At 36.8% G+C, this 27582-nt stretch overlaps 1 protein-coding gene across 3 annotated transcripts in view; it reads left to right on the plus strand.

The window, feature by feature from the left end:
- FCHSD2 (FCH and double SH3 domains 2) overlaps positions 1-27582 on the plus strand; it is a 316260-nt gene that overhangs the window by 249053 nt on the left and 39625 nt on the right. For 2 of the 3 annotated variants that reach the window (XM_082626729.1, XM_082626727.1), the window contains 2 exons: positions 8169-8285; positions 17635-17739. In XM_082626729.1, the coding sequence (XP_082482855.1) occupies positions 8169-8285; positions 17635-17739 (222 nt within the window). The remainder of the gene's footprint in view (positions 1-8168; positions 8286-17634; positions 17740-27582) is intronic. The other variant, XM_082626728.1, reaches the window with a different exon arrangement.

Below are 27582 nucleotides of genomic sequence, written 5' to 3' on the forward strand. Positions count from 1 at the left end.
CAGTAACATAAGCAAAATGAGAAGACAGAAAAACACACAGCAGGAGAAGGAGCAAGATAAAAACCCACCAGACCTAACAAATGAAGAGATAATAGGCAGTCTACCTGAAAAAGAATTCAGAATAATGATGGTAAAGATGATCCAAGATTCTATTTCCCAGATCCAAAATCTTGGAAATAGAATAGACAAAATGCAAGAAACAGTTAACAAGGACCTAGAAGAACTAAAGATGAATCAAGCATCGATTAAAAACACAATAAATGAAATAAAAAATACTCTAGATGGGATCAATAGCAGAATAACTGAGGCAGAGGAACGGATAAGTGAGGTGGAAGATAAAATAGTGGAAATAACTGCTGCAGAGCAAAATAAAGAAAAAAGAATGAAAAGAACAGAGGACAGTCTCAGAGACCTCTGGGACAACATTAAACGCACCAACATTCGAATTATAGGGGTTCCAGAAGAAGAAGAGAAAAAGAAAGGGACTGAGAAAATATTTGAAGAGATTATAGTTGAAAACTTCCCTAACATGGGAAAGGAAATAGTTAATCAAGTCCAGGAGGCACAGAGAGTCCCATACAGAATAAATCCAAGGAGAAATACGCCAAGACACATATTAATCAAACTGTCAAAAATTAAACACAAAGAAATCATATGAAAAGCAGCAAGGGAAAAACAACAAATAACACACAAGGGAATCCCCATCAGGATAACAGCTGATCTCTCAGCAGAAACTCTACAAGCCAGAAGGGAGTGGCAGGACATAATTAAAGTGATGAAAGAGAAAAACCTGCAACCAAGATTACTCTACCCAGCAAGGATCTCATTCAGATTTGATGGAGAAATTAAAACATTTACAGACAAGCAAAAGCTGAGAGAGTTCAGCACCACAAAACCAGCTTTACAACAAATGCTAAAGGAACTTCTCTAGGCAAGAAACACAACAGAAGTAAAAGACCTACAATAACGAACCCAAGACAATTAAGAAAATGGGAATAGGAACATACATATCGATAATTACCTTAAATGTAAATGGACTAAATGCTCACACCAAAAGACACAGATTGGCTGAATGGATACAAAAACAAGACCCAGATATATGCTGTCTACAAGAGACCCACTTCAGAGCTAGAGACACATACAGACTGAAAGTAAGGGGATGGAAAAAGATATTCCATGCAAATGGAAACCAAAAGAAAGCTGGAGTAGCAATTCTCATATCAGACAAAATAGACTTTAAAATAAAGACTACTAGAAGAGACAAAGAAGGACACTACATAATGATCAAGGGATCGATCCAAGAAGAAGATATAACAATTGTAAATATTTATGCACCCAACATAGGAGCACCTCAATACATAAGGCAAATACTAACAGCCATAAAAGGAGAAATCGACAGTAACACAATCATAGTAGGGGACTTTAACACCCCACTTTCACCAATGGACAGATCATCCAAAATGAAAATAAATAAGGAAACACAAGCTTTAAATGATACATTAAACAAGATGGACTTAATTGATATTTATAGGACATTCCATCCAAAAACAACAGAATACACATTTTTCTCAAGTGCTCATGGAACATTCTCCAGGATAGATCATATCTTGGGTCACAAATCAAGCCTTGGTAAATTTAAGAAAATTGAAATTGTATCAAGTATCTTTTCCGACCACAATGCTATGAGACTAGATATCAATTACAGGAAAAGAGCTGTAAAAAATACAAACACATGGAGGCTAAACAATACACTACTTAATAACGAAGTGATCACTGAAGAAATCAAAGAGGAAATTAAAAAATACCTAGAAACAAATGACAATGGAGACACGACGACCCAAAACCTATGGGATGCAGCAAAAGCAGTTCTAAGAGGGAAGTTTATAGCAATACAATCCCACCTTAAGAAACAGGAAACATCTCGAATAAACAACCTAACCTTGCACCTAAAGCAATTAGAGAAAGAAGAACAAAAACATCCCAAAGTTAGCAGAAGGAAAGAAATCATAAAAATCAGAACAGAAATAAATGAAAAAGAAATGAAGGAAACGATAGCAAAGATCAATAAAACTAAAAGCTGGTTCTTTGAGAAGATAAACAAAATTGATAAACCATTAGCCAGACTCATCAAGAAAAGAAGGGAAAAGACTCAAATCAATAGAATTAGAAATGAAAAAGGAGAAGTAACAACTGACACTGCAGAAATACAAAAGATCATGAGAGATTACTATAAGCAACTCTATGCCCATAAAATGGACAACCTGGAAGAGATGGACAAATTCTTAGAAATGCACAACCTGCCAAGACTGACTCAGGAAGAAATAGAAAATATGAATAGACCAATCACAAGCACTGAAATTGAAACTGTGATTAAAAATCTTCCATCAAACAAAAGCCCAGGACCAGATGGCTTCACAGGCGAATTCTATCAAACATTTAGAGAAGAGCTAACACCCATCCTTCTCAAACTCTTCCAAACAATATCAGAGGAAGGAACACTCCCAAACTCATTCTACGAGGCCACCATCACCTTGATACCAAAACCAGGCAAGGATGTCACAAAGAAAGAAAACTACAGGCCAATATCACTGATGAACATAGATGCAAAAATCCTCAACAAAATACTAGCAAACAGAATCCAACAGCACATTAAAAGGATCATACACCATGATCAAGTGGGGTTTATTCCAGGAATGCAAGGATTCTTCAATATACGCAAATCAATCAACGTGATACACCATATTAACAAGTTGAAGGAGAAAAACCATATGATCATCTCAATAGATGCAGAGAAAGCTTTCGACAAAATTCAACACCCATTTATGATAAAAACCCTGCAGAAAGTAGGCATAGAGGGAACTTTCCTCAACATAATAAAGGCCATATATGACAAACCCACAGCCAACATTGTCCTCAATGGTGAAAAACTGAAACCATTTCCACTAAGATCAGGAACAAGACAAGGCTGCCCACTCTCACCACTCTTATTCAACATAGTTTTGGAAGTTTTAGCCACAGCAATCAGAGAAGAAAAGGAAATAAAAGGAATCCAAATTGGAAAAGAAGAAGTAAAGCTGTCACTGTTTGCAGATGACATGATACTATACATAGAGAATCCTAAAGATGCTACCAAAAAACTACTAGAGCTAATCAATGAATTTGGTAAAGTAGCAGGATACAAAATTAATGTACAGAAATCTCTGGCATTCCTGTACACTAATGATGAAAAATCTGAAAATGAAATCAAGAAAACACTCCCATTTACCATTGCAACAAAAAGAATAAAATATCTAGGAATAAACCTACCTAAGGAGACAAAAGACCTGTTTGCAGAAAATTATAAGACACTGATGAAAGAAATTAAAGATGATACAAATAGATGGAGAGATATACCATGCTCCTGGATTGGAAGAATCAATATTGTGAAAATGACTCTACTACCCAAAGCAATCTACAGATTCAATGCAATCCCTATCAAACTACCACTGGCATTTTTCACAGAACTAGAACAAAAAATTTCAAAATTTGTTTGGAAAAACAAAAGACCCCGAATAGCCAAAGCAATCTTGAGAACGAAAAACGGAGCTGGAGGAATCAGGCTCCCTGACTTCAGACTATACTACAAAGCTACAGTAATCAAGACAGCGTGGTACTGGCATAAAAACAGAAAGATAGATCAGTGGATCAGGATAGAAAGCCCAGAGATAAACCCACGCACATATGGCCAACTTATCTTTGATAAAGGAGGCAGGAATGTACAGTGGAGAAAGGACAGCCTCTTCAATAAGTGGTGCTGGGAAAACTGGACAGGGACATGTAAAAGTTTGAGATTAGATCATTCCCTAACACCATACACAAAAATAAGCTCAAAATGGATTAAAGACCTAAATGTAAGGCCAGAAACTATCAAACTCTTAGAGGAAAACATAGGTAGAACACTCTATGACATAAATCACAGCAAGATCCTTTTGGACCCACCTCCTAGAGAAATGGAAATAAAAACAAAGATAAACACATGGGACCTAATGAAACTTAAAAGCTTTTGCACAGCAAAGGAAACCATAAACAAGACCAAAAGACAACCCTCAGAATGGGAGAAAATATTTGCAAATGAAGCAACTGACAAAGGATTAATCTCCAAAATTTATAAACAGCTCATGCAGCTCAATAGCAAAAAAACAAACAACCCAATCCAAAAATGGGCAGAAGACTTAAATAGGCATTTCTCCAAAGAAGATATACAGACTGCCAACAAACATATGAAAGAAAGCTCAACATCATTAATCATTAGAGAAATGCAAATCAAAACTACAATGAGATATCATCTCACACCAGTCAGAATGGCCATCATCAAGAAATCTAGAAACAATAAATGCTGGAGAGGGAGAAAAGGGAACACTCTTGCATTGCTGGTGGGAATGTGAATTGGTACAGCCGCTATGGAGAACAGTATGGAGGTTCCTTAAAAAACTACAAATAGAACTACCATATGACCCAGCAATCCCACTACTAGGCATATACCCTGAGAAAACCATAATTCAAAAAGAGACATGTACCAAAATGTTCATTGCAGCTCTATTCACAATAGCCCGGAGCTGGAAACAACCTAAGTGTCCATCATCGGATGAATGGATAAAGAAGATGTGGCACATATATACAATGGAATATTACTCAGCCATAAAAAGAAACGAAACTGAGCTATTTGTAATGAGGTGGATAGACCTAGAGTCTGTCATACAGAGTGAAGTAAGTCAGAAAGAGAAAGACAAATACCGTATGCTAACACATATATACGGAATTTTAAAAAAAAAAAAAACGTCATGAAGGACCTAGGGGTAAAACGGGAATAAATACACAGACCTACTTGAGAATGGACTTGTGGATATGGGGATGGGGAAGGGTAAGCTGTGACAAAGCGAAAGAGAGGCATGGACATATATACACTACCAAACGTAAGGTAAATAGATAGTGGGAAGCAGCCGCAGAGCACAGGGAGATCAGCTCGGTGCTTTGTGACCGCCTGGAGGGGTGGGATGGGGAGGGTGGGAGGGAGGGAGATGCATGAGGGAAGGGATGTGGGAACAGATGTATATGTATGACTGATTCACTTTGTTATAAAGCAGAAACTAATAAAAAGAAAAAAAAAATCCAAAAAAATAAAAAAATAAAAAAAATAAAAATAATCAAGTTAAATAAGTGCACTTTTCCAGAGCTAGGCTACAGTACTGTTTGATATTTAATTGTAAAAGTCTCATGTTCTGCTTCAGGAAAATAACAGTGTTCTTTAAATTATTGTGCTTAGGGCTTCCCTGGGGGCGCAGTGGTTAAGAGTCCGCCTGCCGATGCAGGGGACACGGGTTCGTGCCCCAGTCCGGGAAGATCCCACATGCCGCGGAGCGGCTGGGCCCGTGAGCCATGGCCGCTGAGCCTGCGTGTCTGGAGCCTGTGCTCCACAACGGGAGAGGCCACATCAGTGAGAGGCCCGCGTACCGCAAAAAAAAAAAAAATTATTGTGCTTAATAGCCTATATGTTACTATTCCTTTATGTATTTTAACTATACTTTTAAGAGGTAAAGGAAAAGTGTTAAAAGTATGAACCAATGATTAAATTAGCCAGCATTTTAAAAAGAAGCAGTCACTAGCATTCCTTTGCTGGAATCAACCACTACTGATACCACCATTTTAAAAGGTAATGATCTTTACTAGATTCAGATTTATATTCATCTTTGATCTCCGGAGTGGCATTAGAACATTTCTCTGTGTATTGTTTAGTACCCTGGGCTGTGTTTGCCTTGTATGGAATTCTCATTTGTCTAGAACTGTATTATAGGTAGCCATGTTTTTCCATGGCTTGATTTCAGAATTCATGAAAAAGATCAATTTACTTGAATTTTAGTTATGTGTTATTATTCCCTGCCCAGAGGGTCCCAAAGTCACATCTCCCGATCAGTGGTAATTGTGATCTGTTCTGATCATTGGGCACTCCTGAGTAATAGTAAACCCATAGGGAATGAGAAAAAAACCCTATCTTTATTTCTCCAGCTTTTAAGCACAGATAATACTCAGTAAAAAGGTACAGATTCTGTACGGGCACGTTGGCCATGCAGCCAACACACATTTTTAGATCCATTTACCAGTTCCTAAAATGTACCTCAGTAATAAAAGTTAAATTTCTCTATCAGTTGCCTCCTTTCTCATCTACTCTGTGCTCTATAAGTTCATTCTCTTTGAGATCCTTTCATTATATCTTTGGTCTTGTTTTTGGTTCATTATTTGGGCTATCAAGAACCTGGGAATTATTTGGACTTTTTTATTAACAGTAATGACAAAATTTTTTGTTTCAAGTAATTTTCTGTTGGGTCTTTAACATTAGCAGTTACCATCTATTGGATGCTTATGTATATACCATAAGAGAATGTTTAAAATATGACCTCGTTTTGCCCTAAATAACCTCTATGAGATAGGTGGCACTTTCACCAATTTTCGGCTGTAACTAAGACACAGATGAACTAACAGCCCAAGATCATGAAGCTAATAAATGGCATAGAGAGGATTAAAACTGGGTTTATCTGGCTTAAAACCCTGTACCTGGGCTCTTCAGAGTATACCTTTCTACCATACATCCTATAGATTACATTTGCATCTTCATCCAGGTTTTAACTTTTTAAACCCTGGCTTCTGAGGACAGATAATGTAAATGCCTAGATCCTTTTTCAAAATAAATATAATAAGAGAGTTGGTTCCCTAATAGCCCAAAGAATGAATCGGTATAAAATGTAAATGTAAAGTTGGTTAGATTTGGATATGTTTCAATTCATTTATCATTATATAATCTAGCTTTAGCTGAAATGTCTGCATAGAGTAAAAGTTTTTCAACCTTGCCTACAGTCCCCCCAACAAAAATATTAAATTTTTAATCCAATTTATCAAATCCTGTTTACCAATTTTGAGCTATGTGACCTTGCAAAAGCCAGTTTGGGTTTTTTTTCTTTCTTTTTTAATATTTATTTACTTCTGGCTGCATTGCACATGCAGGGCATGTGGGATCTTTCCTTGCAGGGCACAGGCTTAGTTGCTCTGCAGCATGTGGGATCCTAGTTCCCCGACCAGGGATGGAACCCGCATCCCCTGCATTGGAAGGTGGATTCTTAACCACTGGACCACCAGGGAAGTCCCACAAAAGTCAGTTTTTAAAGATCTTTCCACTCTAAAATTTTGCTTTTTGTACTACAATCATCTTTGGATAATTCATATTTTAAAAAATTATTTTCTTTCCTAGTTATTTTAGTAAAGATTTTTTTCATGGGTTCTTAAGAGTTTAGAGAAAGTTAAAATAGTTTAGTGGTTAAGAGCTCTAATTCTGGAATCAGAAGTTGTAACATTGAATATCTGGTGCACACTGGAAATTTTATTTAACATCTCTGAGCCTTGATTTCCTTTTCTATAAAATGACTGTGTGACTATCTCATAAGATTGTTATAAAAGTTATGTGAAGCACTTTCCACAGTACCTTGCATAATAGTGGTTAAATATTACTCTTGTTTAGTTAGATTTTTCAGTTTGTTCTTTGTGAAATATGGTTACAGCGTTTTAGGGCAAGAAGAAGCCCTTAGTAATCATTTGATCTAGCACCCCTATCTTTGAGATGACATTAAGGCCCAGAAGAACGACAAAAGCTAGTTTGAGGTTTGGTGGTAAGTATAACTAAATTAAACCCAATATTTTTAAGGATGGATAGGTTGTGTCGCTGTTATTGTATTGTTTTATTTCTATGCAATGATTCTTTAATCCCATTGAAACTGTTGAGTTGTTTCCATTTTGTCTGTGCAACTATTTTAGTGTCATAGTAGGTTGGCATGAATACTTTTTCTTCTTTACTTAGCTTGGCTAGCTTGCTTTATACCCAAAATGGATCATGCTACAGTTAGAGATGAAGCTTTAATGTTCAGCAATGTAAGACAAAAATCTGTGATCATTTACGGTTTTCATACCGTCCTCTTTGTCTTCTGCTAATCTTCTGTGACATGAGACATTGCTTCCCACAGTAGTGGAGCATGCCTCCTGTTTTGAGTGCTGATAAAGTGAAGGCCCTCTGGTCTACCTACAAAATATTAGTGATTTCAATAAGGATAACAGTACTTTTCTCTCTGTTTTCTCTTGTGTTGTAGAGCCGACAGTTAGAATCAGAAACTGGGACCACAGAGGAGCACAGTTTAAACAAAGAGGCTCGGAAATGGGCCACACGTGTGGCACGAGAGCACAAAAATATTGTTCACCAACAACGGGTAAGTGTGATAGAGAATCTTAGGTTACATCTAGCATTAAGCCAAATGTCAAACCAGTTTAAGGAGTTGAATTTTATTGATGTGGAAAATATCCGATAGATGTTTTTTCTATAATTTCTCAGCACTCAGAAGTATGTTCTCAGCTATCTACTAAACTTGAAAATTCCTTAAGCCCTCTAGCAGCAACACAGTAATTTATCTGTTTGCCATAGAATTGCTTAAGGAAGACTAGTGATAGTGTATTATAATCTTTTGGGCAGTGGAAGAGATGTGCATATGTTGAATTGGGCTTTTCATCTCCAAGACAGACTTTCTGAAGATGCAGTTGTAGATTCCATGAAAATGTATCTTCAAGACTACACTTCAGGGACTTCCCTGGTGGTCCAGTGGTAAAGAATCCTCCTTAACAATGCTGGGGGTGCGGGTTCAATCCCTGGTCAGGGAACTAAGATCCCACATTCCGCAGGGCAACTAAGTCCGCGTGCCACAACTACTGAGCTTGCGTGCCTCAACTAGAGAGCCTGCATGCCTCAAACTACAGAGCCTGTGTGCTCTGGTACCCACACACCACAACTACAGAGCCCTTGTGCCCTGGAGCCTGTGCACCACAACTAGAGAAGAGAAAACCCACACGCCACAACTAGAGAGAAGCCTGCACGCCACAATGAAAGATCCTGCATGCCTCAACGAAGATCCCACGTGCCTCAACTAAGACCCAACGCAGCCAAAAATAAAGTAAATAACTAAATAATAAATAAATCTTAAAAAAAGACGAAACTTTAAGTACAAAGAAATTATTTTAGATATAGTAAATTTTTTTCTATTTTCCATTTATTTATAACTTTATTTTTCTTTTTCTTTACCTTCATATCCAGCTTCTTAAGAGAATTGTCTGTGTTTAGTATCTGTATTTCCTAACCTCCCACTTATTTTTTAGCCCATTACATTTGAGCTTTCCCTTCTTCCTCTTTCCCTGCACCAATTCATGGAGACTGCACATGCCAAAATTACCAGTGATGTCTCTGTTACTAAATCCAAAATGGCCACTTTAATTTCTTATCTTACTGAACCCGTTGGCAGTTGTATCACAATTGACAGTTCCCTTTGTCTTGAGATATTCTCTTCTCTAGTCATCCATGACTTAAACACTGTCATGGTTTTCCTTTTCCTCTCTAACATTCCTAGATTTTTTAAAGGTTCTTCTTTCTTCATCTTACATTTACATTTTAAATTCCTTACGCTTCCATACTAGGCTATCTTCTTTTCTTATTCTTTATTCTCATTTTAGGCAGTCTTTACTACTGCCGTGGTTTCATTTGCCAACAAATGATAAATTACCATCTCCAACATTGGGCCTTTCTTCTGTGTATACATATATCCTCTAGCCTACTTTAACATCTTCTTTTCACTGTCATATCTTTTCTCAGGCATCTTGAATTCAGTGTTCCAGTGCTGCATAACAAGTCACCTCAAATTTAATGCCACAAAAAGAGAATCTTTTAAATTGTTTCTTACTACTCTGGGGATTGGATGGGCTCAGCTTGGCAGTTCTCATTTAGGGGGTGGGGGTGGGGGTCTGTCATGTAATTACAATCAGACAGTGGCTGGTGCTAGAGTTATCTCACAGGCTTCCCCACTGAAATATCTGGTGTTTGGACCAGGAAGACTTGAACAGCTGGGAACTGGAATAATTAGAGCGCCTCATGCATCTCTGTCTCTTTGTGGTCTCTCCATACAGTTTCTCCAACATAGTGGCTTCAGATTAGCTGTACTTCTTACATGGTAGCTGGTAGCACAGGGCTGCAAAGGTGTGAGCCCCAAGAGTGAGCCAAGTAAGAGCTATATCATCTTTTCTGATCTAGCCTCAGAAATAACAAGATTTTAATTGTGTCATGTTTTTATTAATTGAGGCAGTCACAAAGCCCTGTCCAGATTCAAGGGGAGAGGTCATAAAGTATCCATATTTCTTGGTGGGGAAATTGCAAGGTTCTAGAAGAACATGTGGAATGGGAAATACTGTAGTAGCTGTTTTTCAAAAAACACAATCTGCCACAGCCTAACTTCTGGCCATAACAGTTCACATGCCTCTTGCATGCAAAATATAACTCTCCTCTTCACCCAAAATTCCCCAAAGCTCAGCATCAGACTCCAGCTTGAAATCTAGAATCTCGTCATCTAAATCAGATTCAAGGACAGATGAGGCTTTTGGGTACAGTTCCTCTAATACAGTTTGTCTCAATCAAAAAATTTGTGAACTAGAAAGACAAGTTATCTGTCTACCACACATCTAATAAACAGTGATGAGATTAATTACTGCAGCTTTATACTTCAAAATATGAAGCACACAAAGAGGTTTTTTCCACTAGAATGTCTGACTCTATTTGAAAGTAAATGTTCACATGTTAAAAATAAATCTGTTTCCCCTCTCTGTTGTCAAGGCATGTTGAGTCTTTCTGCTAGGAGGTAGAGACAGACAGATTTCAATGACTTTTCTAGTTCTTTATAGTGTGACCTCTGATGGGCTTTAATCTAGTAAGGTATAGTTTAAGCAATAAAATGAAAGAGAAAAATATTTGAAAAAAATTGTAGCTGAAAATTGTCCAAACTTAACAAAAACTGTAAACCCACAAATCCAAGGAGTTCAACAAACCCCAGGTAGGTAAAACACAAAGAAGCATATATTCAGTTTGTTAAAAAACAGTAATACTCAATGGTGAGAGACTGAAAGCTTTTCCTCTAAGATCAGGAATAAGACAAGGATGCCCCCTTTTACTACTTCTGTTCAATATAGCACTAGAAGTTCTAGCCACAGCAATTAGGCAAGAAAAAGAAATAAAAGGCATCCAAATTGGAAAAGAAGAAGTAAAATTATCTCTGTTCACCAGTGACAGGATCATTTATTTATTTATTTAGGCTGCTCTGGGTCTTCATTGCAGTGTGTACTCTTCTCTAGTTGTGGCACGTGGGATTTTCTAGTTGTGGCATGTGGGCTTAGTTGCGGTATGTGGGATCTTAGTTCCCCAACCAGAGATCGAACCCGGGCCCCCTGCATTGGGAATATGGAGTCTTAACCACTGGACCACCAGGGAAGTCCCAACATGATCTTATATGTAGAAAATCCTAAAGATTTCACACACATACACACTCACACACATACACACACACACACACACGCACACCTGTTAGAACTAATAAACTCAGCAAAGTTGCAGGAAACAAAATTAACTCACAAAAGTCAGTTGCATTTCTACACCATATAATATACATTATACAATGAATAATTAGAAAAGGAGATTAACACAACATTGTAAATCAAGTATATTTCAGTAAAATAAATTTAAAAACCAAAACATAAAAAAGAAAGAAAAGGAAGTTAAGAAAACAGTTCCATTTACACTTCCATCAAAAAGAATAAAATCCTTAGGAATAAACTTAACCAACGAGGCAAAATACTTGTACACTAAAAAGTATAAAACACTGGTGAAAGGAATTTAAAAAGACACATATAAGTGGAAAGACATCCTCCTTTCACAGAATGGAAGGTAGTGTTAAGATGACATACCACCCCAAATGATCTACAGATTCAATGCAATCCCTATGAAAATCTCAACAGTATTTATTGCAGAAATAGAAAAACCTACCGTAAAATTCATATGGAATCTCAAGGGACTCCAAATACCCAAAACAGTCTTGAAAAAAGAACAAAGTTGGAGGACTCATACTTCCAAATTTCAAAACTTATTACAAAACTGTAGTATTCAAGACATTGTAGTACTGGCATAAGAACATATAGACCAGTGGAATAGAAGTCTCAATATTTTTAAAATACCATTTATCTCCAAGTTAATCCATATATAGAATGAAATCCAAGTCAAACACCCAGCAGGGTTTTTTTGTAGAAATTGACAAAATGCTTCTAGGACATACATGGAAATGCAAATCATCTGGTATAGCCAAATCAATTTTGAAAAATAAGGATAAAGTTAGAGGGCTTACTCTACTTGATTTCAAGACACAAAACTACAGTAATCAAGATGTTACTGTATTGGTGTAAGAATAGACTTATAGATAAATGGAACAAAGTGAAGAGTCTAGAAATAGGCACACACATATATGGTCAACTGATTTTTAACAAAGATGTAACAAACTTGTAAAAATGCTAAATAAAATTTAATAAAAATAAATCCAACTGTTTTAAGCACATGACTAGGGTACAAGGACGATTCAACATTAGAAAATATATCAGTATAATAAAATACGTTTATAGAATAAAGATGAAAAATTATATAATTATTGTCATAGTTGCTAATAAAGCACATCATAAAATTCTGTATGCCTTAGTGATTAAAAAGTAAAACGAAATTCCCAACCAGCTGGATTAAGACTTTTTCACTCTGACAAGGATAGCTTCCTGAAACTTAGAGCAAACATTATAGCTGATGGTTGTATTAGTTTTCTATAGCTGCCATAACAAATTACCACAAACTTAGTGGCTTAAAACAATAGAAGTTTATTGTCTCACATTTCTATACATTAGAAGTCTGGGTGGGCTTGGCTGGTTTTTCTGCTCTATCTCTAACAAGACCGAAATCAAGGTGTCCACTGGGCTGGCGTCTGGGGGAGAATCCACTTCCAAGCTCATTCAGGTTGTTGTCAGAATCTAATTCCTTATAACCGTAGGGCTGATAACAGTTCTTTAAACTGTAACAGCTAGGGGCTACTCTTAGCTCCTAGAGGGCACTCTCTCTGGTCCTTGCACATGGGCTCCTACATCAGAGTCAGGAGCAGTGCATTGCACCCTTCTCATGCTTGGAATCTCTCTGACTTCTCTTTTGGCCTGTCTCTCATCTCACTCCAGCCAGAGAAAGTTCTCTGCCTGTGAGGAGTCACGTGACGAGATTGGACTCGCTCAGATAATCCAGACGTTAATCTGTGTTGAGGTCTATAACTCTAATATATCAGTAAATTATGTCTTACATATACACATTTCCAGGGATTAGAGTGTGGACATCTTTGGAGACCATTCTACCTACCACAATGATAAAATAAGAAAACAGTACCTGTGATCACCACTTTGTCAATGCTCTTAATGAAAGAAAGATAAGGTGTTTAAATATTTGGAAGAGGTACATCTGTCATTACTTATAGATGAGGTGATTGTGTACCCCACCCAAAATATGAGACCCAGCTGTCAAACTATCAGACATAGTTAAGAGTTCAGTAAAGTCAATAGAAACAAGACTACGTACAAAAATCATTAGTTTTCATATTAGCTAGAAATAATAATCAATTGCAAAATGCAGTTGGAAAAAAATTATTCACCACAGCAATAAAATACTGATAAATCAACCAGTGTCATGACCTGTAAGAAGAAAGACTTTTTTTTTTTATCAAAGAAGACATGGGTAATTGGAGAGATTCAAATATTGTGGATCTTTTTTTAACTTTTAAATTCTTTTTTTTATTGATGTATAGTTGATTTATAATATTATGTGTTTCAGATGTACAACATAGTGAGTCACAATTTTTAAAGATTATACTCCATTTGTTATATTATAAAATATTGGATGTATTCCCTGTGCTGTACAATACATCCCTGTAGCTTTTGGACTTTATGCATGTCTGTACCTCTTAATCCCGTACCCCTATTTTGCCCCTCCCCCTTCCCTCTCCCCACTGGTAACCACTAGTTTGTTCTTTATATCTGTGAGTCTGTTTCTTTTTTGTTATTTTCACTAGTTTGTTTTATATTTTAGATTCCACATATAAGTGATAACATACAGTATTTGTCTTTCTCTGACTTTTTGTTATGTGGTTTTTAAATTAAATTTATTTGTAATTTCAGTGAAATCCCAATGAAACTTAAAAAATATTTTTAGAGAAACTTCACAGTCTGATCCTAAAATGTATCTGAATTTTTCTTCATGTACAAGAATAGCCAGTAACAACAATAATGAGACATTTGTGCCTTAACACATACTGAAAGATGCAGTAATGATTATAGTAATTAAAACTGTAGTATCATACAAGAGTTAACAAATATATCCAAAAAAATGATCTGTGTATGTATGGATCTTTAGCTGTTGATTCAAACAAATCACCCTAAAAAGTCATTTTCAGGCAGACAGGGAATTTTAATGGTGAACAGCATAATTTTTACATATATATATAAATTTATTTATTTGTTTGTTTGTTCATTTATTTATTTATTTATGGCTGCGTTGGGTGTTCATTGCTGCCTGTGGGCTTTATCTAGTTGCGGCGAGCAGGGGCTACTCTTCGTTGTGGTATGCGGGCTTCTCATTACGGTGGCTTCTCGTGTTGTGGAGCACGGGCTTCACTAGTTGCGGCACATGGGTTCAGTAGTTTTGGCTCACAGGCTCTAGAGCCCACGCTCAGTAGTTGTGGCACATGGGCTTAGTTGCTCCTTGGCATGTGGGATCTTCCTGGACCAGGGCTTGAACCTGTGTCGCCTGCATTGGCAGGCGGTTCTTAACCACTGCACCACAAGGAAAGCCCTGAACAGCATATTAAGGCTACCAAGGAATTATTGTTAGGTCTGATAACAGTATTGTGGTTGTATTTTTTTTTTTTTTTTTTTTGTGGTATGCGGGCCTCTCACTGTTGTGGCCTCCCCCGTTGCGGAGCACAGGCTCCGGATGCGCAGGCTCCGCGGCCATGGCTCACGGGCCCAGCCGCTCCGCGGCATATGGGATCCTCCCAGACCGGGGCACGAACCCGTATCCCCTGCATCGGCAGGCGGACTCTCAACCACTGCGCCACCAGGGAGGCCCTGGTTGTATTTTTTTTAAGTTCATGTTTTTAGAGACTTTCACTAAAACATATGGGAATGAAATGACAGGATGTCTAAATTTGCTTTAAAATGCTTTAGCACAAGAAAAATAAAGGATAGTAGGTAAAGCAAATGTGGAAAAGTCTCATTAACTGTTGAATCTTGGTGATCAATATATAGGAGTGCATCATACTAGTCTCTTTACTTTTGAGTATATTTGAAATATTTCATAATAAAAAGCATGTTGGACTTCCCTGGTGGGGCAGTGGTTAAGAATCCGCCTGCCAGTGCAAAGGACACGGGTTTGAACCCTGGTCCAGGAATATCCCACATGCAGTGGAGCAGCTAAGCCCATGCTCCACAACTACTGAGCCCATGTGCTGAAACTACTGAAGCCTGTGTGCCTAGAGCCCATGCTGCACAACAAAAGAAGCCACAACAATGAAAAGCCCGTGCACCACAAGGAAGTAGCCCCCACTCGCCACAACTAGAGGAAGCCTGCACGCAGCAGCGAAGACCCAATGCAGCCAAAAATAAATAAATAAATAAATATTAAATTACTTTTTAAAAAAACTTATAAAAAATAAGTAAGTCAAAAATCAAAAACATGTTAATGGTATTTCAGATCTTTGGGGAAAGGATTTATTCAGTAAATCGCATTAAAGCAATTGTCTGTGTATTTGGGAAAAAATATGCAGTTAGATTTCTCCCTTCTGCCATATACAAGGTAAATTTCAGAAGAATTAAAGAGCTAAATGCTAGACACAAGACTACTAAAAACTAAAAAACAAAAACATATAGAATGTTTTTGGCATATGACCAGTGGCTTCTTAAGTAAGACACAAAACCCAGAACCCATAAAGGAAGATGATTGATAAATATGACTACATAAAAAATTTCTGTAAAACAAAAGAACTTTTAAAAGTGAAGAGAAAGGGAATAGAATGGAAGGAAATATTTGTGACATAAATAACAGAAAAAGGACTAATATCTAGAAGGAAATATATTTAAGTAATAAGAAAAAGACAAAAAAAGTAGAAAAATGGATAGAGGATATGAACTGCCCATTTATAAAAGTAGAAGTAGAGATGACCAGAAACATATGAAATGATATTCTGTTACAGAGAAATGAAAATTGAAACAATGAGATAATTTTTATAAAATTTCAAAGATTGACGATATCCAGTGTTGGTGAAATATAGAGAAACGTGCTCTTACACACTACTAGAAGAGTAGGTACCGCCTTTTGTGAGCAATTTGTCAATGTCTATAAAAATGTACAGTTTCCACTTCTGTGTTTTTACCTTAGATAAATATTCCCGTATGTGTTCAAAGAATCATTGACTAGGTTGTTTGTACAGTACTGTTTATAGTGTTGAGAAATTTGAAAACTCAAATAGCAATAAAGTAAGAGTAAACAAAATATGGTATGGTTGAACTATTGAATCTGTGGATTAATTAGAGAATGATGTCAATCAGTTTGTACAAACACAAAAAGGTTTCTTAGACACATTGAAGGGAAGGTAGATCTCATTTTATTATTTTTCAAACAAAACTGTACAAAGCATGTAAGGAAATACATAAGAGATGGCTTGATAAAATACAAATAAATTGATGGGACAGTCTTTATCTTGGGGTGGAGAGGACATGGTGGGATATGAAGATACAACAGACTTTTTACCATTTTGTATTAGTTGTTATTTAGAAACAATGCTTTATATTCATGTAATTTAAAAAAATTAAAGGTATACATATCAAAACATGCAATTCAAATGAGGTTTATAGATAGTGCCAGTGTCAATTTTCTGGGTTTTATATTGTACTATAGTTAGATAAGTTGTTACCCTTGGGGGAAGCTGGGTGAAGGGACTCTACTACTTTTGCAACTTCCTGTAAGTCTATAGTTATTTCAGAGGTTTTTGGGGTGTTTTTTTTAACATCTTTATTGGAGTGTAATTGCTTTACAATTGTGTGTTAGTTTCTGCTGTATAACAAAATGAATCAGCTATACATATACATATATCCCCATATCTCCTCCCTGTTGCATCTCTATCCCACCCCTCTAGGTGGTCACAAAGCACCAAGCTGATTTCCCTTTGCTATGAAGCTGCTTCCCACTAGCTATCTATTTTACATTTGGTAGTGTATATATGTCCATGCCACTCTCTCACTTTGTCCCAGCTTACCCTTCCCCCTCCCCGTGTCCTCAAGTCCATTCTCTATGGCTGCGTCTTTATTCCTGTCCTGCCCCTAAGTTCTTCAGACCCTTTTTTTTTTTAGATTCCATATATATGTGTTAGCATATGGTATTAGTTTTTCCTTTCTGACTTAACTTCACTCTGTATGACAGTCTCTAGGTCCATCCACCTCACTACAAATAACTCAGTTTTCAGAGGTTTTTAAATTATCAAAGAAATAAATGAAAACAAAGGTTAAAAAGGGAATCATGGTCACTTGTCACTAAAGTCTTTAAAATTATCTAGATATTCTAGTCACTTTAAGAAAAAAAAAGAGAAAAATAGAAAGCAATCATCATTTTCCTATTTTCTTTAATAGGTTCTAGATGATCTGGAATGTCATGGAGTTGCAGTTTCAGAACAAGGCCGAACAGAGTTGGAACAGAAAATAGATGAAGCTAGAGAAAATATTCGTAAAGCAGAGGTGAGGTGGCAGCTAACTGTGGCATTTTGCCCAGCTCCAGCAATGTCACAGCCGTGATGTGGACCTTTAGAATTCAGTTTCTATACACTGATTAATTTGAAGATTGATTCACCATCTGTGTCCAGAGTATTCTTTTTGAGTGCCTGTTTCATACAGGGTAGTACACATAACAAAAAGACACTGAACCCATTATGAAGAGTTTACAATCATGAAACATCAAATAACAAAAGAATTAGGTCACAATAAAGATATTAATTTTAAAGTTTTCACAAGTTACATAATAAATCAGTCAGCATAGTATAGAAATTGATACATAGAAGTTCAGTGCCTAGAAAAGTCTCCCCCCATATGAAAGGTTCACTGGATCCAGGGGCATAAGCTGACTTTTTAAGAATAGAGAAGAGTTGGTTAAGCAGACAAGGCAAAAAAAAGTTACAGCAGTGGATTTTAATCTTTTGTGGAGTCATCGGACCCTTTGAGGATTATATGAAAGTGTGAAACCCTCTCTACCACAAAAAAATGTACATTTTATGTACAGTATTCAGAAGTTCATGTACCCTAGGCTAATATTCCGTGACCTATAGGGGGAGAAGTTGAGATGGAAAGAAAAGTTATTTGCAAAGGAGGAAGATATAAGATGTAGTTTGGCAGTGGATTTGATTAGCATGGAGGATTTTTGTAAAGAAATGTGGTATAGAGTAAGGAAAGTCATTGTGGTTAAGACCAGTTCATGAAGGACCTGTGCACACTTGTATTTAGTTATCTATCCAGTGCAACATAGTGAAGGGATGTGGAAGTAGACATTAAAAAATACTGCAGCTGTCCAGCCTTCAACGAGAATATGTTCTTGTTAGGAAGGCTTAAAGAATGCCCAAGATAACTAAGACTGTAAAGCATAAGTGCCAAGGAGTGGTCCACACGAGTATACTTAACACTTAAGGGACCCAAAGGACACAGAGGTCACTCTGGGAGTTGTTAGGACAGGCAACACAAAGAGATAGGACTTAAGATGGATATTGACAGATGAAAAAGGGATAGCACAGACTTATGCCATGCAACCTCAAGAGGCAGAACTTGAACTGAAAGAAGGTAGGAAGGAGGCAGATTTGAGCTTGCTACTGGGAAATACTTTCTAACAGATCTGCCCAATGGCAAAATACGCTGCCCTAAGATACAGTGCAGCACTATAAGTGCATAAGAAGACTCTATACAAGAAATTAGTGCGTTGGGTTGAGCATTAATCTAAGCTAGTGATTTTCAAATACGCTCTCAGGTCTCTAGAGGTTTTGAGGCAGTATTTCAGTGATGGGGGTGGGGCAAGGAGTGGGGGTTGGTAGTAAGTGGAGAGGCAGCATCAGCAAAGACAGGGAGTATGAGCATGTTTCTGGCACAGCCCCATGGAAGTGATCTGAACCAGAAGAGGCTTGCTATCTTGCTATCTGCCTGGTCTAGAGAAGCCCCAGTAACCCCAGCTCGCCTTCATTCCTGGCACATGATCCACAGCCTCCATAGTGAAGAGAGCAGAGTGAACAATAAATAGCCATTTTCCTCACTGAACTCAGGGTCGTGGCTAAACCGCTGCCCTAGGGTGCTGGCCAAGCACGTTGGCAGGCTCTTGGCTAGTCTGAGAAACGTTGGCTTGTGTAGAAGAACTTTTCTTGTTCGTTTCTCCAGACTCTGTGTGAAGCCAGTTTCAGAGCCTTGACAGAACAGGACAAGTCTCAGAAGTTTTCTGAAGGGTGTGTTCTCTCTTGTATTTTCCATTTCCAGACTTCATCCATGATGTCACTGTCTGGTACCCTACCTCCACCATGCCCTTCAGTAGTAGCAGTAGTAGGTATCAGTCACACAAAGTCTGCATTTAGGCTGAATGACCTGTTATTTCCATGAATGTGCTAAACTGCCCTCTGTTTGTTAGCTTAAAGCTAAAAATATGAAGTGAGAGTCCCACAACAGAATGTCTCATCTCTCCTAATACTAGTATTTAAGTCTGCAGTCTCAAAGGTAATTTTCTTACCAAAAATATGCAATATGCTAAAAACCGTGATGCCAGATCCATTATCTCAGTTTTGAATATCTGTGAAATATAGTTAATCCTACTGCTACCTTAAAGCAATCTCTTACTTGATTTCCACTTATCAGTTACAAAAAATAACCCAGCTAAAATTAGATGGCAAATATGAGGGTAGTATTAGAGTATTATTTACAAGATTGTCATAATGAAATTTTTGCATAGACTAGACCACAGGAGCCTTCAGAGGAATTGACAGTAATGGTTTCAGTAGATTCTCTTTTTCTTTTTTTCTGCCTGTGTATCATTTGTATTGGATTTTCTCTTTCCATTCAATAGTTATTATAAATACTTACACAAAAGAGAGAAAACTAGTTAACATTCCATTATGTCCTTTATGTTTGGTTTTTAACTCCTACAACATGAATGCTACCCTCCCTTGTTGATTAATCTGCTTTATCCAGTCTTTTCTATAATGTGTTTCCATTCAGTGCTGCTAATTAGAATAGAAACCTCTGTGGTACTCAGTAATAGATTAAAGAAATTTTTCCAGTCATAAGAAATTGAAAATGTAAATGGCCTGTGCTTTTCCAAAGAATAGGAATAGTATACTATTTCCAAAGAATAGTATAATAGAGGTTATATAGTGATTAATTAATTATTGGCTGGTTAGTTTGGGGACAGACTCACTAATTCATTAGTTTAACAAACACTTAATGAGTATCTGCTGCATGCCAGATACCGATGAATATACTAGATATACATTGATGAACAACCTATTGTTATATTGTTACGATCTCTACGATTATCACAAGAATATTTGTACTAGCTGTGCTACTCTTTGCAGCCCCTGACTAATTTAAGAATTGGAATGAGGCAATAACTGCTTAAATTAAACTTTAATAACAATTTTCTTAACCTGGTATTTAGGTATTTGAGTTTTTTGAAATGCCTTTTGTCATACAGATACGCACACATTCTTGATCTGACATATCATACCTATTTTTAAGGTAGCTTGCCAAGAAACCAAGAGTTTTAAATGCCCTTTTTGGAAGCTGTACATGACTTATGTTTCAGGATACAATTATTTTTTTGTGTGTTTAAATTGTACCTTTATTTGGGTTGAGGGCAGTTTTTTCTCTTTTTTAACAGTGAAATGTTTAACACAAAGAAGAGGAAGTTAATGTAAGAAGTCAAAGACACCCAGAAATTTTTAATGACATTTTATACATGTTAGGTATTAAGGTCTGCAGGAGGAACTATAAACTATGTGACTCTTTCTCCAGGACATTAACTAAATTTTATGATCTGAATTGAATGTTCATTTGAAAGGCAAAATACATGGTATCAAATGAATTAACAAAACCAAAACTAAAATCACTTGTCTATATAAACACATTTTAATAGATACCATTTTTTAAGAATTATCATCTCATAAGTTTTTCTTGTACATGAGGAGTTCAAAATTACAATGTCACTGTTGTACTCAATGACTCAAAAATGGTAAGACCCAGGCTTCCCTGGTGATGCAGTAGTTGAGAGTCCGCCTGCCGAAGCAGGGGACACGAGTTCGTGCCCCGGTCCGGGAAGATCCCACATGCTGCGGAGCGGCTGGGCCCATGAGCCATGGCTGCTGGGCCTGTGCATCCGGAGCCTGTGCTCCACAATGGGAGAGGCCACAACAGTGAGAGGCCCGCATACCTCAAAAAAAAATTGGTAAGACCTTTGCCATAATGCTATAAGAGAAGTCTAAAAACCTCAGCTGCATAAAATGTGAGGCCTCATTACTACAAGGTTAATGAAATGCTAAGGGTGACCCTGCTATAAAAACAAAATTTCCAATCATATTATATCCAAATTTATATTACCTCCAGACTTGTTATTGTGGGGTTTCACTGTACTCTTATAATGTATATGTTAGTAGACCTCTTAACAAATCACTTTCTTCAATTTTTATTGTGAAAATTTTCAAACATACAAAAAAGATGAAGAATAAATATATATTTTCCAATATGCTAAATTCAACTCTTAATATTTTGCAATATTAACTTTATGTGTTTATTTCTATACTATAAAATGGAAGTTAAGTTTAAAGGTCTGATGATAGTCTATATTTTAGGCAAGAATACTTTATAAATGATGCTGTGTTTTTCATCACAGTATGCTTTTATCAAGTTTTCTCACTACTGATGCTAAGAATAGTCACTTTCAATTCGGGTGGCACTACCAAATCTTTCTACTGTTAAAGTTCTTTTTTCTTTTTCCATTGCAATTAACAAGTACTAGTCACCTCCAGGGACAGCAAATGAGTATTTTTCTCCCTTTCTTAAGTATTATTACTATGTCATGGAATTTTAAAAATCAACTTTATTAAGGCATAATATACATAAAATAAAATGTAACCATTTCAAGTAAACACTTTAATGTGCTTTGATAAATGTACACCCCTAAATATCCACTGCCACAATCAAGATATAAAATATTTCTATCACCCCAAAAAGTTCTTTTGTGACCAGGCAACAACTGATCTGCTTTCTGTCATATAGGTTAGTTCAACTCCAACAACATGAATAATAGATCACTTGATATTGTCCTACACATTGCATATAAAGATCACCCCACACAGTTTTATCCAGCCTTATTTTTTATCATAATCTCAGTTTGATGAGTTATTATGTATTCAAGTTCACTAATCTTTTCTTCTGTAGTGTATAACCTGCTATTAAGGCTATCCTGTGAATTGTGATTTCAGATATTACATTTTTAGCTCTATGAATTCTATTTGGTTCTTTATATCTTCCAGTTCACTCCTATTTATTTTCATGTTATCCTTTAAATCCTTAAGTATGTTTATAATAGTGACTTTAAAGTCCTCATCTACTCATTCCATCATATCTGTGATTTCTGGCTCTCTTTCTGTTGACTGATGTTTCCTTTGGTTATGGCTCATATATTTCTGCTGTTCAAATACTTAGTACTATTTTTTACTGAATACTAGAAATTGACTGTTTGGCTGTTGAGTTTCTGGATTCTCTTTTCTTATTTTAAAGCTGTTGAGTTTTGTTTGGGCAGCCAGCTCAGTTTGATCTGTTCAAGGCCTGTTTTTAAGCTTTGGGTTGGTTTAGAGTAGCCTTTCCAGTAGGGCTAATTTAGCCTTATTACTAATGACTTTCCTTTCTGCAGTTTCTTCTTTTGCCATGAGTATCCAGCAAGGTCTCTGATCTCTCAACTCTGGCTGGATGGAACTGCAACATCTTTCAGCCCTATACAATCTCTGGGAGTTTTTCAGTTCACAGCTCCACGGTAGATGTTCTTTCCCCAGTACTTATTCTTTATGTCTCCTCATGGAGTCCCACCTTATGTATTCTCAATTTATTATAGATTTTTATTCATTTAATCTATTTTCAGTATTACAGTTGTCCTTCTTTAAGCCCAATATTGTCTAAATTTGGCCATTGAGAGTCCATTTAAGCTGACTTCTGTATCCTTTTGACATTACTCCCACTAGTCTTTGAACGTTTTTTGCTTTCTAGCACAACAAGCTATCTTAGGCTCACCTTGTATTTTCCCTGCCCGGGCTTAGAATTAGCCTTTGCTCCAAGAAGCTCTGCTTTCTTTTAATACACAATAGTATTTAGACACCCAAAGTCTAGGCTGCAAAGGTGCTTATTGTTATGGGTGTCATTTATTTCTTGGCCCTTCCTTTGTTGTTAGAGCTAGGAATTTTTTTAAAATCATGAGTTCATATTGATATTTTCAATTCAAATTTAAAATTGGAAAGATTTTATTAAACTTCTTTATTTTATATTTATATCTTTTTATCTTATATTGAAATTTTCATTTCCTAATAATATTATACGATATTTTATTTGCCTTATCATACATCTATATTAAACAGTTTCAAAATTACAATGCAAATATTATTAATAGTAAATTACTGAGTGAAATTTAAGATTTCTTTGAATGTAGAATATATCTCTACAAGGGTTTCTGCTTCTGATAATAAGGGGCTAGCTTATATCCTCTTTTAGATAACAATTATTAATAAGGGTAAAAATATTTAAAATACCTATTTGATAGAACTGGAAAATGACCCAAAGCATATAAAATCTAGAGGGGAAAAGACTCTTCAAAGAATGGGACTATACCTGGTGACATTTACATTTTACAGCTCTTTGTGAGGGGCTGTACAACTAAAATTCAAGCAGAGAAGGGCTTCCCTGGTGGCTCAGTGGTTAAGAATGTGCCTGCCAATGCAGGGGACATGGTTTCGAGCCCTGTCCCAGAAGATCCCACATGCTGCGGAGCAGCTAAGCCCGTGTGCCACAACTACTGAGGCTGTGCTGTAGCGCCTGTGAGCCACAACTCCTGAACCCCGTGCACCTAGAGCCCCTGCTCCACAAGAAGAGAAGCCACTGCAGTGAGAAGCCCGCGCACCGCAACAAAGAGTAGCCCCCACGCCCAGCACCGAATACCCAACGCAGCCAAAAATAAATAAATAAATAAATAAAGTTATTTATTTTAAAAAATTCAAGCAGAGAGCCTAAGTCTTACTGGCTTGAGCTTAGATGTCAGGGAGTTCTCAAATTTGCATATAAATAACCATCCAAATCCTTGGCTAAACCTAAATAGACATGGGCAGCAGAAACTCCAAGGAACTTGGCAAGAAACCACAGCTAGGGCTTCCCTGGTGGCGCAGTGGTTGAGAGTCCGCCTGCCGATGCAGGGGACATGGGTTCGTGCCCCAGTCCGGGAAGATCCCACATGCTGCAGAGCAGCTAGGCCCGTGAGCCATGGCTGCTGAGCCTGCACGTCCGGAGCCTGTGCTCTGCAACAGGAGAGGCCACAACAGTGAGAGGCGCACGTACCGCAAAAAAAAAAAAAAAAAAAAGTAAGTTTGCAAATACCATGTTCCTCAATTGTTTGGTAAAGTACTGACAAAAATAAATCTTATGAAAACTAGATTACTTGGATTTGAGAAAACAGAATATACTTCTCTCTCTCTCTCTCTGTTTTCTTTGTTTCTTTGCTTCAGCAATTAAATGACTTAACATTTATAATTTCCAAGAAGAGGTTTGTTGGTTCACTTATTTTTCAAAAACATTTCATTGCTTATATTAGTTTAAAATGCATACTAGAATGGTGCTGAGACAACTGGATATCCACATGCAGAAGAATGAAGTTGGACCCCTACCTCACACCATATAAAAAAATAAACTCAACTCAAAATGATCAAACACCCAAACAGCTAAAGCTTTTTTTATATAGCTAAAGCTATAAAACTATTTTAAGAAACATAGGGATAAATCTTTGTGACCGTGGATTAATTTCTTAGATAAGACACCAAAAGCCCAAGCAACAAAAGAAAAAAATAGATAAATTGGACTTAATCAAAATTTTTAAACTTTTGTGCTTCACAAGACACTATCAAGAAGTGAAAGACCCACATAATGGGAAAAAAAATATTTGCAAATCATGTATCTGATAAGGGACTTTGATCTAGAATACATCAAAAACTTACAATAAAAAGACAAAGGCAAAATAAAAACAGTAAAAAGACAGCCCAATTTAAACATGGACAAAGGTTCTGAGTAGACATTTCTCCAAAGAAGATATATAATGATCAGTAAGCATGTGAAAAGATGACATCGTTAGTCATCAAGGAAATACAAATCAAAACCACAGTGAGATAACCACTTCACACCCACTAGGATGGCTAGAATCAAAAAGGGCAGACATTAACAAGTGTTTGCCTAGGATGTGAAGAAATGGTAACTCACCCTGCTGGTGTGATTGTTAAATGAGGTTGCTGCTTTGAAAAACAATCTGACATTTCCCCAAATGGTTAAATATACCATTACTTTATGACTAAGCAATTCCAGTCCTAGGTATATACACGTGAAATGAAAACATATGTCCACACTAGAACTTGTATACTAATGTTTGTAGCAACATTATTCATATTAGCTGAAAAGTTGAAACAACCCATCACCTGACAAATGGATAAGCAAAATGTGTTCTACCCACAGTATCCATAAAAAGCAATGAAATACTGATACATGTTACAGCATGGATGAACTTAAGCAACATTATGCTAAGTAAAAGAAGCCAGACACAAAACACCATATATTGTATGGTTCTATTTATATTAAATGTTCAGAATAGGCAAATCTATATAGACAGAGGGTAGATTAGTGGTTCCAGAGGCTACAGGGAATAAGTGATAGGGGAGCAATAGCTAAAGGATATGGGGGTTTTTTTGGAGATGATTAAAATGTTCTAAAATTGTGGTGACACTACTGTATTTAAAATGGATAACCAACAAGGACCTACTGTATAGCACAGGGAATTCTGCTCAATATTTTGTAACAACCTAAATGGGAAAAGAATTTGAAAAAGAATAGATACATGTATATGAATAACTGAATCACTTTGCTGTACACCTGAAACTATTACAAACATTGTTAATCAACTATACTCCAATAGAAAATAAGTTTAAAAAAATTGTGATAATTGCACATATCTGTGAATACACTGTAAGCCAATTGTATTATACACTTTAAATGGGTGAATTGTATGATATGTGCACTTCATCTCAGTAAAGTTGTTACCAAAAAAAATTATTAGAAGAATAAGATTTTTACAAGACCGTTTACCAAATAGTGTGCCTGCAAGCCAAAAACTTTATATAAAGGTCTATATGATATCCAAAACCATTGAATTGTGTACTTGAAAATGACTAAGATGGTGAATTTTATGTAATATGAATTTATCTCTTTTTGCGTGTGTGTGGCCACACCATGCCGCATGTGGGATCTTAGTTCCCCAACCAGGGATCGAACCCGTGCCCCCTGCAGTGGAAGGGCAGACTCTTAACCACTGGACCACCAGGGAAGTCCCTTTATCTCATTTTAAAATCTTAGGAATACAATATAAATTCAGCAATGAGAGCTCAGTGAAACAAGTCAGATCTCAGATCCTTTTTGATACCAACTCCCTCAGCAAAGAATCCAGAGAGTGATCAAAATCGCATACCAGAAGGGCTCAGTGAGCATACTTGTTTGTCCAAGATGTCCACAGAAGGCCATCAAGTGAAGGTCCTCAAAATTATCTCAGTGGAGCCTTCAAATGTTGAAGGAAGAGACAACCACTCTAATATGAGGAAGAATGAAGCTGAGTTTACTACTTGCTAAAACAAAAGAGAATGATATTTACAAAATATAGTCTTTTTGACAAAGTAGAACCAAAGCAAAGGGTTTTGAGAAGTGTGGATTTCAGGGATTGGCAGATTTTCAAAACTGGGCATGTGTTACAGACTAGCTTTTAACTGGTGTGTAGGGATTGATGGACTGTTGGAAGCAGGAGTGGAAGCTTAACTGCTGATGATTATTGGAGTGAGGCTGTGGTTGATTGGCTGCCTTGCAGAAGCTTGGGGCTGTCACAGATTGGCTGACTCAGAGGCATGGCTATTGGAGTAAAGCAGTTCCTGTTTGATTGGGACAGGTTTAAACTAATTCTATGATTACTTGCTTATGGCTTGGAACAAGAGCCAAAGAACAGACAGTGTTTCCTTTTCTTGAATTTGAAGCACAGGAACTTTTTATTCTCAATATCTTCTGTTTCTGACAGCTGCGTCATAATTTAATATAAAATCTGTACTCAGTAGGCAGGCAGGAATTGTGGAAGTTTTTAAGCAGGGACGTGACTGATGAGATAATTCGTAGACTTGTAAAAGATGGATTATAGAGAAGAGAAAGTCCAGGAAATGGGTTAGAAGGCTGTTGAAAATGCTAAATTTTGGGATGTTCTGAGGCGTAGCCTTATTAAAAGGA

This window comes from Mesoplodon mirus (assembly GCF_964341445.2).
Source record: "Mesoplodon mirus genome assembly, chromosome: 7".
Lineage (NCBI taxonomy): Eukaryota > Metazoa > Chordata > Mammalia > Artiodactyla > Ziphiidae > Mesoplodon > Mesoplodon mirus.